Raw genomic sequence first — 14,402 nt, 5'->3', positions numbered from 1 at the left:
CCATTGTAATTGCTCATTCCACATAATGACTAACACAGAAGCTGTGACCTTAATCTGCTAAAGGTTCTTTATCTTCTGAGCTTTAACAAGAATTTTCTCCTGCAGAGTAGCAACAATTGTTAATGATTCGCCTATCATTGTTCCCCAAGTGGAGAGAGGCAGAAGAGATTTCAATACGAGCAAGAAAGTATCTGAAATTTAAGACGTAGAAACAAGAAACTGCAGATGCTGGTTTACAAAAAAAAGACACAAATGCTGGAATAACACAGCGGGTGAAGCAGCAATCTGAGAACATGGATAAGTAATATTCCAAGTCTGATACATTATCTATCCATCTTCTCCAGGGATGCTGCCTGACCCGCTGAGTTACTCCAGCATTTAGTGTCTTTTTTTGATCAGAAATTGAATCACAGCAATAAATATCACAAGATACAAATTAGACAATGAGCCATTCCAATAAAAAAAATAAAAATAAACCAAATCCCGATAGTTTGAATTATTTGAATTGTGTAAGATTCAAAAGACTGCCTGCACCTGCAGACAAGATAATGTTATAGAGAACTAACACTGACTTTTTACTGATGATAAAAGCGTGCAAAATTCAAAAGAGGGACGTACCAAAAAAATCTTGGGAGCAGGAGTGCTGGTGAAAAACAGAGCTGCCAAGTTGGGCACTGGCCCATTGCAGTAAAGGCCTAATATTGCAGAACTCGCAGGTGCCACCACCATTGTTGGACAGATATCAAATAATGATGAGATAGAGTACAGGAAGGAAATTGAGAACCTCGTGAACTGGTGTAGAGACAACAACTTTCTCTCAATGTCAGCAAGACAAAGGAGATAGTGTTCAACTTCAGGAAGCAAATCAGTACATATACCCTGGTTTCCATTAATGGCGCCGAAGTAGAGATGGTTGAAAGCTTCAAATTCTGAGGAGAAATTATGACCAACAAATTCTCCTGGACTACCCATATTGATGAAAGATGCCAAGAAAGCACACTAATGCCTCTACTTCCTGAGAAGTTATAGGATGTTTGGCAAGTCCCCAACAACTCTCACCAACTTCTACAAATGCGCCGTTGAAATCATTTTATTGGGATGCATCACAGCATGGTTTGGGAACAGCTCCACCCAAGACCACAAGAAATTGTAGAGAATTGTGGATACAGCCCAGACCGTCACACAAACCAACTACCCGCCGATAGATTCCTCCGGTCCCTCCGTCCCCATTGTTTAATTATTCTGTATTTTTTATTATTCTGTATCCTCTTTTTTTTTTTTTTTTTTTTTAATTTCTATATTGCACTACTACGGACTGACGCAAAACTGCATTTCGTTGTACCCATACTCAGTATTTGTGCAATGACATTAAAGTTGAATTGAATTGAATTGAATTGAATTCCCTTCCATTGACTCCATTTAAACTTCACGCTGTCTCAGCAAGGCCAGCAGCATAATCAAGGATGAGGCGCCCTGTGGCCACTCCACCTTCTTCCCTCTCCCGTCAGGCAAAAGGTAGATTTGTGAAGACACACACCTCCAGATTCAGGGACAGTTTCTTTCCAGCTGTTATCAACTGAAGCATCCTACCACAACTAGAGAGCAGTCCTGAACTACTATCTACCTCATTGTAGACCCTCAGACCATCATTGATCAAACTTACACGTTTTTCCATTTATCATGTATCTGTACACTGTGAATGGCTCGATTGTAATCATGTTTGACTGGTGAGCACGCAACAACAGCTTTTCACTGCACAATAAACTAAAGTCAAACTTGAAACAAGATCCCCAAAAAGACCGTGCGCTTAAATTGAAAAAAATCAGCAGTCAGACATTTCAAAACAACGTAGAGAACTTGAGTGTTCTAATGTGCTGATAAAACGTGCCAAAATTTTAACAAGAGGTGTTTTTGCTTACCTTTGCACGGCCAGTACTTTGCAAGATGTGAACAAGAGCACAGGCCATCTCTTCTTTGTTCTTCACACTGATAACAGGCTCCAAAACAGAGCACAACATGGTGTAGTTATTGGTGACAAACTCTGCAAACTCCTTATACTGTTCCATGGGAAGAATGGCAATTGTCTGATAGCGGCATTTAATGCGAATACAAGGACTTCCTCCTTTGCCCTTGTTGGAATTTGGTGTGCTGACAGGGTACCATTTCTCTATGAACTGTCGTCCAGTGACACTGGTGATCGGAATATTGATCAGTCCCACATAATTATTCTTATCTTTCTTTTTCTTCTTGTCCATATCCTTGTAAATATGCACAGTGATGTTTCTGACCATTGGCAAAGTGTAAAATTCAAAGTGCTCACCCCAAAACAGGTTATCTGCTTTCATTTTACTGGTAGTTCGTGCATAAAGTGTGTCATCCAGACACAATTCACAGAAGTATCTCTTTTTAGGGGCCAAGTCCTTTGCTTCAATAATCCACAGGCGGAGTACATTTTCTGCACGACGACAGTTGTCCTGCAAATAAAAGCAATAGGTCCATCATTATTTCTTAGTCCATTCATTTTTTCGTTTGTGCGACAGACCCACCCAGGTTACCTGGTCCAAAGCCATGCCATATTTTGAATTTGATAATGATGGTGATGATAGATGGAATTGAAAAGCTTGGCATTTGATCCCAGCCTGATTTACTATCCCCTCTAATTCCCTTTTTTTTAAATATGTGCAAGAGACTGAGACTTGTTTGGTGGCTTTTCCGAACAACAGAGCTAGAATAAAACACCAGCCCATGAGGCATCAGAAAGAAAGAGTCCTACTTGCTGCAATCCAATTTCCACTGCAGGGTTGTTAAGTTTCATCCATAAAACATAGAACAGTACAGCACAGGAACAGCTCCTCCAGTCCATAATGTCTGTGCCGAACATGATGCCAAGTTAAACAAAACTCCCTTGCCTGTATGCGATCCATATCCGTCCATTCCCTACATATCCATATGCCTATCTAAAAGCATCTTAAAGGCCAATATTGTATCTACTTGCAGCACAACACCTGGCAGCGTAGTCCAGGCAGTTATCATTCTCTGTGAATAAGATTGTCCTGCACATCTCCTTTAACCATGCCCCCTCTGATTTTAAAGTTATGCTTTCCATTCTTTGACATTCACACCCTGGGAAAAAGCTCTGACCGTCTACACTAATGATGCCTCGCCAAAGTAAACAATCTAAGTTTGTCTAACTACTCCTCATAACTAATATTCCCAAATACAGGCTAAAACCTTTTCTGTACCATCTCCAAAGCCTCCACATCCTTCTGATCACAATGGCATGTAATACTCCAAATGCAGCCTAACCAAACTGCTACAAAAGCTGCAGCATCACTTCCTGACTGTTATACCCAATATCTTGGATAATGAAGGCAAGCATACCATAGGCTTTCTTTACTACCCTATTGCCATGTGGTCCTAATTTCAGGGAGCTAGGGACTTGGATTAAATGATGTCGTTGTTAGCTATCTTGCTATTAACTGTTACTTTCCCTGTACATTCAACCTTCCAAAGTGCAAAGCCTCACATTTGCTTGAATTGAACATCCTCTGCCGATTCTACCCCTATACCTGTAATCCTGTTGTATCTTTTAACAGCCTTCCTCACTGCCCGTCATCATGGATCCGTGCATCTTAACCTTAGGGATCAGCCTCCCATGCAGTAGTATCAAATACTTTATTAAAATCCATGTAGATAGATTCACTGCTCTTCCCTCACAAATCAGCTTAATCACCTCTTTAAAACTCAATCAAGTTAGTAAGAAATAACCGGCCACAGCCAAACCCACGCTGACTGCCGAATTATCCCATTCGCTTTCAAATGCGAGTAAATCCTATCCTGAAGTCCTCTCCATTAGCATTCCTATCACTGATGTGAGGCTCACCAGCCCATAATTTCCTGCATTATATCTACTTACATTCTTAAAAAATGGAGCAACAATGTCAAAGATTTTCATCAAGACCTCTACAATTTCCTGTTGCCTCTCTCAATAACCAGGGATAGATCCCATTTTGCCCTGGGGATTTAATGCACCTTAATCATTTTCAAGAGACCCCTCCTTCTTGAGCTCTATTTGCCCTTGCATATTAGTCTATCTCACACTGACCTCCACGGCTTTCTCCTTGGTGAATTCTGATGCAAAGTATTAATTTAATATCTTGCCTACATCCTCTGACTTCAGGCATAAATTCCCTCCTTTATCTTTGAGGGGTTGAACTTCGCCCTATTACCATCTATTTTAGCGTACATAAAAAAAGCCTCATGGTTTTCTTTAATCTGACTTGTAAATAACAATTCATGGTCTCTTTGAGTTCTTGTAATTGCCTGCCTAAGTTCTTTCTTGCTTGATTTATATTCCTCAAAAGCCATGTCTGATTAAAATTCTTAAACCTTACGTATGCTTCCATTTCTTTTTTAACCAAATTTACCCCCTCTCTGGTCATCCAAAGTTCCCTTACCTTGAAAAGGAGTCAATCTTGCAAGCGTTCCTCAGCAAGTCAGATAAATGTTATTGTCAATGTTACCAGTACCTTACATAGCTTGCATTATCAAATCAACTTGTCTTTCTTCAAATGCTGAATCTTGAGAGTGAGATTGAAGATTAAAAGCATCCTTTATTAATGAGTGCTTACAGTGATCAAAATTCACTTCAAGTAAGGATCCAATTGAAATTCAGTAATCTTAATCATCAGCAGTCTTCTTAAAGATTAAAATTGTAATCTAATTAAAGGATCATGCTCACTGCGACTCTTACTATGAACAAGAATGAATTGGTAAGGAAATGGAGTTTCAATAATTGTGAAATTGGAAGAGGGCTGTTGGTAGGGATCATTAGCATAACTTCATGAATGATTATTCCAGAAATAGACCCAATTCGGTTTGCTCACAAGACTGACAGTATGAACAAAGTCTGTGCATAGAGTGAAGTCACGTACACACAGGCAGGCACACTGTAATGTGCTGCAGTTCTGGAAAAGCCCCGCTCACGTGAAAGCAATGCTTGCGTCATGCAGTCCCACAACACCACACAAACTGTACATCATATTGATATTTATCTGAAGAACAAACCAGCATTTGATTTGCCGGCAAGCAGCAATGAAAACACCTGAAAGAACAGAATGTGACAGTGAACTGAGCACAGAAATGAGAGCACGGAGTTAGCAACAGATGTGAACACCGTCAAAATTGGAGTGCACCCACCGTTTCCAGATTTTACAGTCCATGGAGACAGAAGGCAGAGTCCTAACAGCATTATATAAGGCTGAGAGGTGAATAACAGTATTACTGTTAGGAGCAGAAAGCTACAGATTAAATCTGCAAGACTGATGTGATTATTCAGACCTTGTGAGCATACACTTAATTACATTCTGCATCTTCCAACATCAGGATGAATATACGCAGAACTTTATGAATATGCTTAATTGAAGTTATGAACATTGCAGTCCAAGAATAATGAGACTTCCAAACCCTTACTTCTGTTTAAAAAATATCAGCATGGCACTAACATATCCTAGACTCGAGAAGAGTGAATTTGCCAAGTTTTCCAAAATATATCATTGCCCACTGCATAATCCCTACTACATTTGCATTAATACTGCGGGGGACCGTGGAGCTACATCACTAGGAACAATGTTTTACAGCATCCTTATTGAAATCTGAATACGAAAACTAGATGAGATAAGCCTGATCACCTAGCAGCATAAAACTGACCCAATGAACTTTACGGGAGGTTTCATGTGGTAATTCAAAGTGACGTATTGTTAGAGTCAGCATTACTTCACCACTTTGCACTGTATTGAGTCAATTGAAATATGCATCCAATTTGTCTGAACACTAATGCCATCAAATAGCAAATGTTGTTATACATGTGTCTAGAATATATCTATGTAATGTCTGTTTTACATTAGCACTCAGCAATGAAATCCATATAAATCTTTACTAAAACTGTGGATGATATCAACTGAAAATGACCTATCCTTAAACCTTTGAAATGCAAAAAATCCCCTTGTGTGGTAAAATCTGTAGAATATAGTATCATAGTAGGCCAAAAGGCACGATGGGACTTTGAACTTAAAATGTGAGAAAGAACAGTTTTAATCAATTGTGCAAAGTCCAATACAAATAATAGCTGCAGATTGATCAACACATTTAAGACAAGAAGCCTTTCCTTCCTCAACATTTGAGGAGATTTGGCTTGTCGCTGAATGCTCCATCAAACTTCTATACGTGTATGGTGGAAAGCATATTTACTGGCTACATCAACACTTGATTGGGAAATTTGAGCACTCAGGAACAAAGGATGCTGCAGAAAATATTAGAAATGCAGGGAAAGAAGGATACTGGTCAATCAAGGGGACTGGCCTCCCCACCATCAAAGGGATCTACAGGAAGCACTGCCTCGTGACGTTACACAATAGACAATAGATGCAGGAGTAGGCCATTCAGCCCTTCGAGCCAGCACCGCCATTCAATGTGATCATGGCTGATCATCCACAATCAGTACCCCGTTCCTGCCTTCTCCCCATATCCCTTGACTCCGCTATCTAACTCTATCTAACTCTCTCTTGAAAGCATCCAGAGAACCGGCCTCCAACGCCCTCAGAGGCAGAGAATTCCACAGACTCACAACCCTCTGTGTGAAAACTGTGTAATTCCTCATCTCCTTTCTAAATGGCTTACCCTTTATTCTTAAATTGTGGCCCCTGGTTCTTGACTCCCCCAACATCGGAAACATGTTTCCTGCTCTAGCGTGCCCAAACCATTATTTTTATATGTTTCAATAAGATTCCCTCTCATCCTTTTAAATTCCAGAGTATACAAGCCCAGCCGCTTCATTCTATCAACATATGACAGTCCCACCATCCCGGGAATTAACCTTGTGAGCCTACGCTGCATTCCTTCAATAGCAAGAATGTCCTTCCTCAAATTTGGAGACCAAAACTGCACACAATACTCCAGGTGTGATCTTACTAGGACCCTGTACAACTGCAGAAGAACCTCTTTGCTCCTATACTCAACTACTACATAATTCATGTTGGCCTTCATAATAAGATAATAATCTACCTTCTTGTTTTTGCCAACAAAGTGGGTAACCTCACATTTATCCACATTAAACTGCATCTGCGATGTATCTGCCCATTCACCCAACCTGTCCAAGTCACCCTGCATTGTCATAGCATCCTCCTCACAGTTCACACACTGCCACCTAGATTTGTGTCATCTGCAAATTTGCTAATGTTACTTTGAATCCTTTCACCTAAATCATTAATATATATTGTAAATAGCTGCTGTCCTAGCACCGAGCCTTGCGGTACCCCACTAGTCACTGCCTGCCATTCTTAAAACACCTGTTTTTGCCTCTCCATTCTAGGGTATTGTGTATAGATTGATGATAAAAAAAAGAATTTAATCCATTTTAAAATAAGGCTGTAACGTAACAAAATGTGGAAAAAGTGAAGGGGTCTGAATACTTTCTGAATGCACTGTAAATGCATCACATAATAATAAAGATGGTTATCAAGAAGTATAATGGGATCTTGATCAGCTTTGCAAGTGGACTGAGCAATGATAATTTGAGTTTAATCCAGATACATTTGAAGTGTTACATTTTGGAAAGTCAAAACAAAGCAGGTCCTTCACAGTAAACAGTAGGGGCCTTGGGAGTGTTGTAGAACAGAGGATTTCAGAGGACAAGTACATCATTCCCTGAAAGAGACATCTCGGTTACATAAGGTGATGAAGGCGGCTTTTGATATACTGGCCTTCATCAGTCAGGGAAATTAGTTTAACATCCCATCAGTCAATATGTTAGTTATAAAAGCCGTTGGTGAGGCCACACATGTACTGTGTTTAAATTTATCACCCTGCTGTAAGATGCTATTAAGCAGGAAAAAGTGCAGAGAAGACTTATGAGGATGTTGCCAGGACTCGAAGGGTTGAGTTATAGGGAAAGGATGGGCAGACTAGAGCTTTATTCCTTGGCATGCAGGAGTCTGAGGGGTAACCTTATAGAGGTACATAAAATCTGGAGAGGGATAGGGCAAATGCACAACCTTTTTCCCCAGAGTAGAAGAATTAGGAACCAGAGAACATAGGTTTAAGGTGAAAGGGGAGAAAATTAGTAGGAATCTGAGGGGCAACATTTTCACACAGAGGACAGGGGGTACATGGAACGAGCTGCCAGCGGAAGTAATCGAGGCGTTCAATGACACCATTTGAAAGTCATCTGAACAGATAAATGGATAGGAAAGATTCAGAGGACGAACAGGCCATGCTTCGATGGGGCACCTTGGTCAGCATGACTGATTGGGCTGAGGAGCCTGTTTCTGTGGTGTATGACTATCATATTGTATCTATCCTGATATTCATTTGCTCTTACTTAATTTTTATCAACTAGGTTATCAAGTTCCTTTACTTTAAAAGTAGAACTATTATAACACAGTTTACATTTACATTCTTGCTGAAATATAACTACCTTGTTTGGTTGCACTGTTCTCCGAAGGTTCTCCATCCACTTATCTCTCTCTGCCACAGATGAACAGCTGAAGCATTTACTCCCTCCCGTGTATGAAACCTGCAACACAAAATGTTAGGGTTATGCCTGAGCATGCCACAAGTGCAAGACAAAAAATGTGCAAGAGCTGTTTCCTTCTGTAAAAGGATGTAATAAGGGGTTTAAAGTAATACCAGTTCAGTGAAGTAATGAAACATTCTAATGTACCATTGGACAATGAATCTTGAATGTCATGTTTTTACAGGAATGTGAGTGAGTCATGTGTTGTGAACTAAAGTAATCCTGTATCCAGAAGAAGATTGTAAGTATCAATTACATTTGCACTCTGCTGTAACCCAGTGTTAGGAACGAAGGGTTTATCCGGCTGACCAAACAGTGCACAGTTGCATAAATCAAAGTAGCCAAAGGAATACAAACAGAGTGACAGCATTCAACTCAATCCCTTGCCGAGCAAGGTCAGCATTTTTCCCAGAATGAGACACTCATTAATTGCAAAGGATTCCGTTTAAACCACTAAACTTTACCACAGAATGGATTTCTGAAAAGTACAATTAAAACTACCATTGTAATAAGAGCTCCTCACCATGTATATTATCCCATGTCAGGGAATATTTCAAATCCCACAGAAAACACATGGCTGAGAGCTTGAGTCTCATTTCAGGTAGGACAAAAGGGCAGCCTGCAGCATCCAATGGCACTTGTTTATACCCTGAGGTAGCATTACAGCAGCAGCACAAAGGAAACCATGTCCTTTGTGGTTATGGAGTGGTCTCTGTGTCAATTGAGTCACAGTGGTGAGATCACCCTCAGTGCCTGGGTCCAAATTCAAATGATGCCTGCTTTAGGTGTTAGCAACCGAGGTATTCACAGCACGACCAATAGTGAATGTTTAATGCAATAATTAGGCGAACATTTTGCCAGCAGTTTCCCACTGCCATGATATTGGGAAAATATGGTACTTCTGAAGACAGTATTTCCTATTAAGAACAAGGGATTGAAGGAATTAATTTACAGAGGAATTTTAATATCACATTTACACAGTCCGTTTTAAAGATCATCATTCTTTCACACATGAATTAAGAGGGTCTGCTTTCAAATCCTTGGTTGTCCTCACACTGAACCTTTTTATGACATGACCATTGTAAAATCTTGACCTTAAGCTAATCTCCTGGGCTGCAGCCAGTCAATCACCTATATTGCCCTATTAATCGAGTTCTTCTCTCTCCCCTTATGCTTGAAATGATCAAACATCTCAGTCTATTCCCAGGGATTGGGTGGTGAGGGAGAATGAAGAATAATTTAAAAGCTCATCTGCTAGGGCATGGAGAGGCAATGTTGCACTGAGAAATTAGAGAAATAATGATTAAACACGGAAAAAAGGCAATTTTTGCCCCAACTCATCACGCCAAGCAAGATGCCTTTGATTGATTGAATCCTTTATTTGTCATTCAGACCTTTCGGTCTGAACGAAATGTTGTTGCCTGCAGCCAAACATGTAATAATAACAACACACAATAAACACAAATTAACATCCACCACAGTGAGTTCACCAAGCACCTCCTCACTGTGATGGAGGCAAAAGTACCTCCACATCTAAGTAGTTCCATTTGCCTGTGTTTGGCTGTATCCTTCAAAACCTTTATATCCCTGCACCTTCCAAATGACTTTAAATCCAGCATCCTCTGGGTTAAAGAATTGCCCCTCGGGTTCCTATAAAAACTTTCCCCTCTCACTTTAACCCTATGCTGTCAAGTTCTTGATTCTCCTACACTGGTAAAAAGACTATGTGCATTATCTGATCTAGGCCACTCATGATTATGTACCCTACTATATTCTATCCTGCCCAACTTCGCCCTATAACTCAGGCCCTGCCAACATCATTGTAAATCTCGGAATCATTCAAGTTTATTAGCATCTTTCCTACTGCAGGATGACCAAAACGGAATACAATACTCCAACTGCTGCCTGGCCTATTTCCAAGAAGTAGATCAAGTTTTGACCTCTCCCTTGCAGGGCCCATTGTGGAAGGGCCCTCTTTGCCCTATTTGAGGAAACTTTCTTGAATACACTTGGTAAATTCTATCCCATCCATGCCTTTAACACTTTGACAGTCTCTGTCTAAGTTAGGAAAGTTAAAATCCCCTACTTTGACAACCTTATTAGTCTGGCAACTATCTGCAATCTCCCAGCATATTTGATCCTCTGATTCCCGTTGACTGGTTGGAGGTCTACAGCACAATCCCAACAATGTAATCATCCCCTTTATAATTTCTCAATTCCACCCATATAGCCTCAGTCAATAATCCCTGTAATGTCATCTCAGTCCACTGCCATGATCTCCTTAATCAATAAAGCAACCCCCTCTTCTCTTACCTCCATCTCTACCTCACCTGTAACACCTTTACCCTGCATCATTAAGCAGGCAGTCCTGCCCCTCCCTTAGTCAGGTTTCTGCAATGGCTATAATGTCCAAACCCACGTACCTATCCTTATCCTGGGTTCATCTGCCTTAAATACAGATTAATCCAACAATCTTTCCTTGCTTCCTCCCGTGCTCCTGCCTGTTCTGTCTACTGAACATGATGTAATTAACCTGTACTGACTTCCAGCCTCCCACCTGCCTCAATACTGATTTGAATCCATCCCCCAGTTAATGTAGTTTAAACCATCCCTAGCAGGATTTACAAAAACCTGCCCGCCATGATATTGGTGCAACCCATCCCTGTTGTTCAGGTGCAACCCATCCCTCTCGTACAGGTCACATCTGCCCCAGAGAAGATCCCAATGGTCTAAAAATTTTAATCACTGACCCCTCCACCAACTCATCAGCCGCACATTTGTCTGTCCTATCCTCCTAATCCTATCTCTTTATCACCTAGCATGGGGAGCAATCCACAGATTAATACCACCAAGGTCCTACTTTTTGATCTTTCCCTAACTCCCTGTAAGGTGTTGCAGGATCACATCACTTTTCCTATCCAAGGTAGACAAAAATGCTGGATACAAGATATCCTGGATCACACAATCAGGGGGGCAATACTTCATCCTGGAATCCTGTTTGCGACCATAGCATCTTGTGTCTGTCCCCCTAACTAGTGAGCCTCCTATTACAATTGCTCTGCATAACTCCACCCTTCCTTGCTGAGCCTCAGTGCCAGTCTTGGTTCCACAGACCTGACTGCCGATGCTGCTTTCCCCTGAATGGTTATCCTCCCCAACAGTGTCCAAAAGACTACACTTATTTTCAAAGGGAATGCTGCAGAGGATTCCTGTACTCTCTGCTTACTCCATTTCCTTTTCCTGCTGGTCACCCATCTACTTTTAAGTGCACTTTGGGCATAGCCACCCAGCTAAAACTCTTTATCTATGTTTCCCTCTACATCCCGGATGATCTTTGGTACGCCTAGCTACAATTTCAGTTCTTTCAAACGGTCTGTCATGAGCTGCAGCTGGGTACACTTCCAACAGTGAGTCCTCAGGGACACTGGAATTTTCCTTGATCACCCACATCCTGCAACAGGAGCCCATCACTTCCACAACTGCCAATTCCAATGCACTGCACCAAGACCAATGAAGAACCGGTGAGAAGAAAAATTGACTGCACCTTTTCTTACCTTTTACCTCGGCCTTTTCGCCAAAGCCGCTGCTTTACCCTCAAACACAGCACTACTACCTCAAGCACAGCCTCACCCATAAAATAGCAACTCCATAAATGCCTGCCTTCCTTTTATGTACTACTAGGGGCAGTCACTCCTGGAAACTAAAGCCTATTAAAAAATCTCACATGCTGCTCCTCTTTCCGTGTACTCGCTGATGTGACAGATGAATGCAGGGATAGGGTGAAATAAGATTGAGAGGATAAGAATAATTTTTAATTTCATGTGTTGGGGTACTGTGAGATAACGTTGGGCCATTGGAGACTAGATGAATGGTATGCAGGATGCATGCGGTACAGAATATAGCCAACTGCATTGTGTCCAGATGGCGTTTAAGGTCAAGAACAAGACTGCAGAGTGTACAGGTCCAGGATATGGCCATTCAGTCCTCAAGGCAGTTCCACTGTTCAGTGAGTAGGTAGCTAATCTGTATTCTATATTCACCTGCACGCTTTGGCTCTATATTCAGTAGCAAAAATCTGCTGATCACAGATATATATTTATTAATTAAACTCCAATATATTGTTTTTATGGGAGAGAGGTACTCATGCATTAAAAAGTGTTTACTGACTTTTCTCCTGAGCAACCTACCCAATAAAATTAATACGTGGGTGCACACAATCCAAGTTTAAGTCATCACCTTTAGATAAACGTATTTTAAATCTTTCTGAATGTCTTCTGGACATCTATGAAAACGAATTCACAGCAATTCCTGTGTATATTAATTTAGTTTGTTGTTTAAAAAAAAATCAAATCTATCTAAGTATTCTGTCACTTGGTCTTCTTTATAAATTCCATTCTTTTTTTCCAATGAAGTAGAACATTTTCAGAGCTATATTTCAATGTTCCTATTTTACTTCAATTTTTCAACAGGAATTTCAAAATCGACAGAACTTGGAAATGAAAGCAAAAGAACCTGCAAACTTTTCACTACTCCCCTTAAAATGTTGATACAGAAATGTACAGGACATGGGGTTTGTCAATCATTACATGCATATTTTTTTCCTTTAGATTTGAAATTATTACAGAGAGTCAACATGCATTTGTAATTGATGGACTGTTGAATTTTACCTCAACTAAGTTTCATTTCTTTGTTTATTATTAGTCTACCCAGAATGACAGGTATGTTATCTTCTTCCTCTACTGTAAAGACTGGCAAAGCATTTATTCATCAAGACTGACATTTCATTTTGAAATCAAGGCAAAAGGAAATTAGAAAATAACGATTTTAACAGCAGAGGAAGTAAGATGGGGGCAAACTAAACAATGCAGCAGTAATATTTTATATTCATGTGCTGAAAGATGGTATTGTTCTAAAACAAGTGGGACATTTAGACATGACAAGCACCACTGTGGCAGTTAGCAACATAAATGTTTCCATTTATCTCATGTTGACAGCCAGGTTCCATTTCTTCCACCGGTCTTAGGAGCTGTTGCACGATTTGTCACCTCACAATGAATAGTTGCACAGATGGTCAGTACAAACGAGGGAAAGTAATGGTGTGTGATTACTAACGTCTTTTTCTTTAGAAATCTAAAATGCAGTACACGTTTTCAGAATATTTTAGAAATCAGAGCAGAGTAATGTGTTAGAATCTTAATTTAAGCAAGCTTGCTGATTGGCCAGGTCCAGCTAATGTGGCTTAATCTGCTGCTGCTTCATGTCACTGACTGTCATTCATGGTATTCCCTACAGACTGCTTTGTAACAAGGGCATGGAAGAACGGCACTGCGCAAGTAGCACATTCATTTCTGGCAGAGAAGAATAATTAATCACTTATTTATTCAAGGTCAGACAATAGGACTGCACAGAGCTTTACAGATCTTTTGTATGTTGATGTTCTTATCCCACATGGCTCAGAAAGTGTTTTCGCTTTGGAATTCACAACACTTGCTCGATGGCTCAGTTCACAATATTGGAATAAGAGCAGGAATAGACCATCTGGCAATTCACTGTTGCTCCTCCATTCATCAAGATCATGCTTACCTACTTCCTCTGAGCCATTTCTCATCACTGGTCCCATATCTCTTGATTTTATTAGCCAGAAATCAACTGATCTCTGCTTTGAATGAACATAACAACTAATGGGCCTGTCCCACTTACGTGACTTTATAGGCGACTGCAGGAGACTATGAGGTCGCCACAAGGTCGCTACATGTTCGCCGGAGTTTGCCAGGGTGTCGCCTGCATGGTGGTGAGTAGTCCCCGCATTCTCGTAACTAGTTGCGGCTTC

The 14,402-nt window shown here is 40.6% G+C and overlaps 1 protein-coding gene across 11 annotated transcripts in view; it reads right to left on the bottom strand.

Moving 5' to 3' along the window:
* rasal2 (RAS protein activator like 2) overlaps nucleotides 1-14,402 on the bottom strand; it is a 351,759-nt gene that overhangs the window by 29,274 nt on the left and 308,083 nt on the right. For all 11 annotated transcript variants that reach the window (XM_033028400.1, XM_033028395.1, XM_033028394.1 and 8 more), the window contains 2 exons: nucleotides 8,474-8,572; nucleotides 1,920-2,474 (listed from right to left, as the gene is read on the bottom strand). In XM_033028400.1, coding sequence (XP_032884291.1) covers nucleotides 1,920-2,474; nucleotides 8,474-8,572 — 654 coding nt within the window. The remainder of the gene's footprint in view (nucleotides 1-1,919; nucleotides 2,475-8,473; nucleotides 8,573-14,402) is intronic.

Source organism: Amblyraja radiata, chromosome 10 (genome assembly GCF_010909765.2).
Source record: "Amblyraja radiata isolate CabotCenter1 chromosome 10, sAmbRad1.1.pri, whole genome shotgun sequence".
NCBI classification, from domain to species: Eukaryota; Metazoa; Chordata; class Chondrichthyes; order Rajiformes; family Rajidae; genus Amblyraja; species Amblyraja radiata.
The sequence above is the reverse complement of the archived record's forward strand: the minus strand, read 5'-3'. Positions and strand labels throughout refer to the sequence as shown.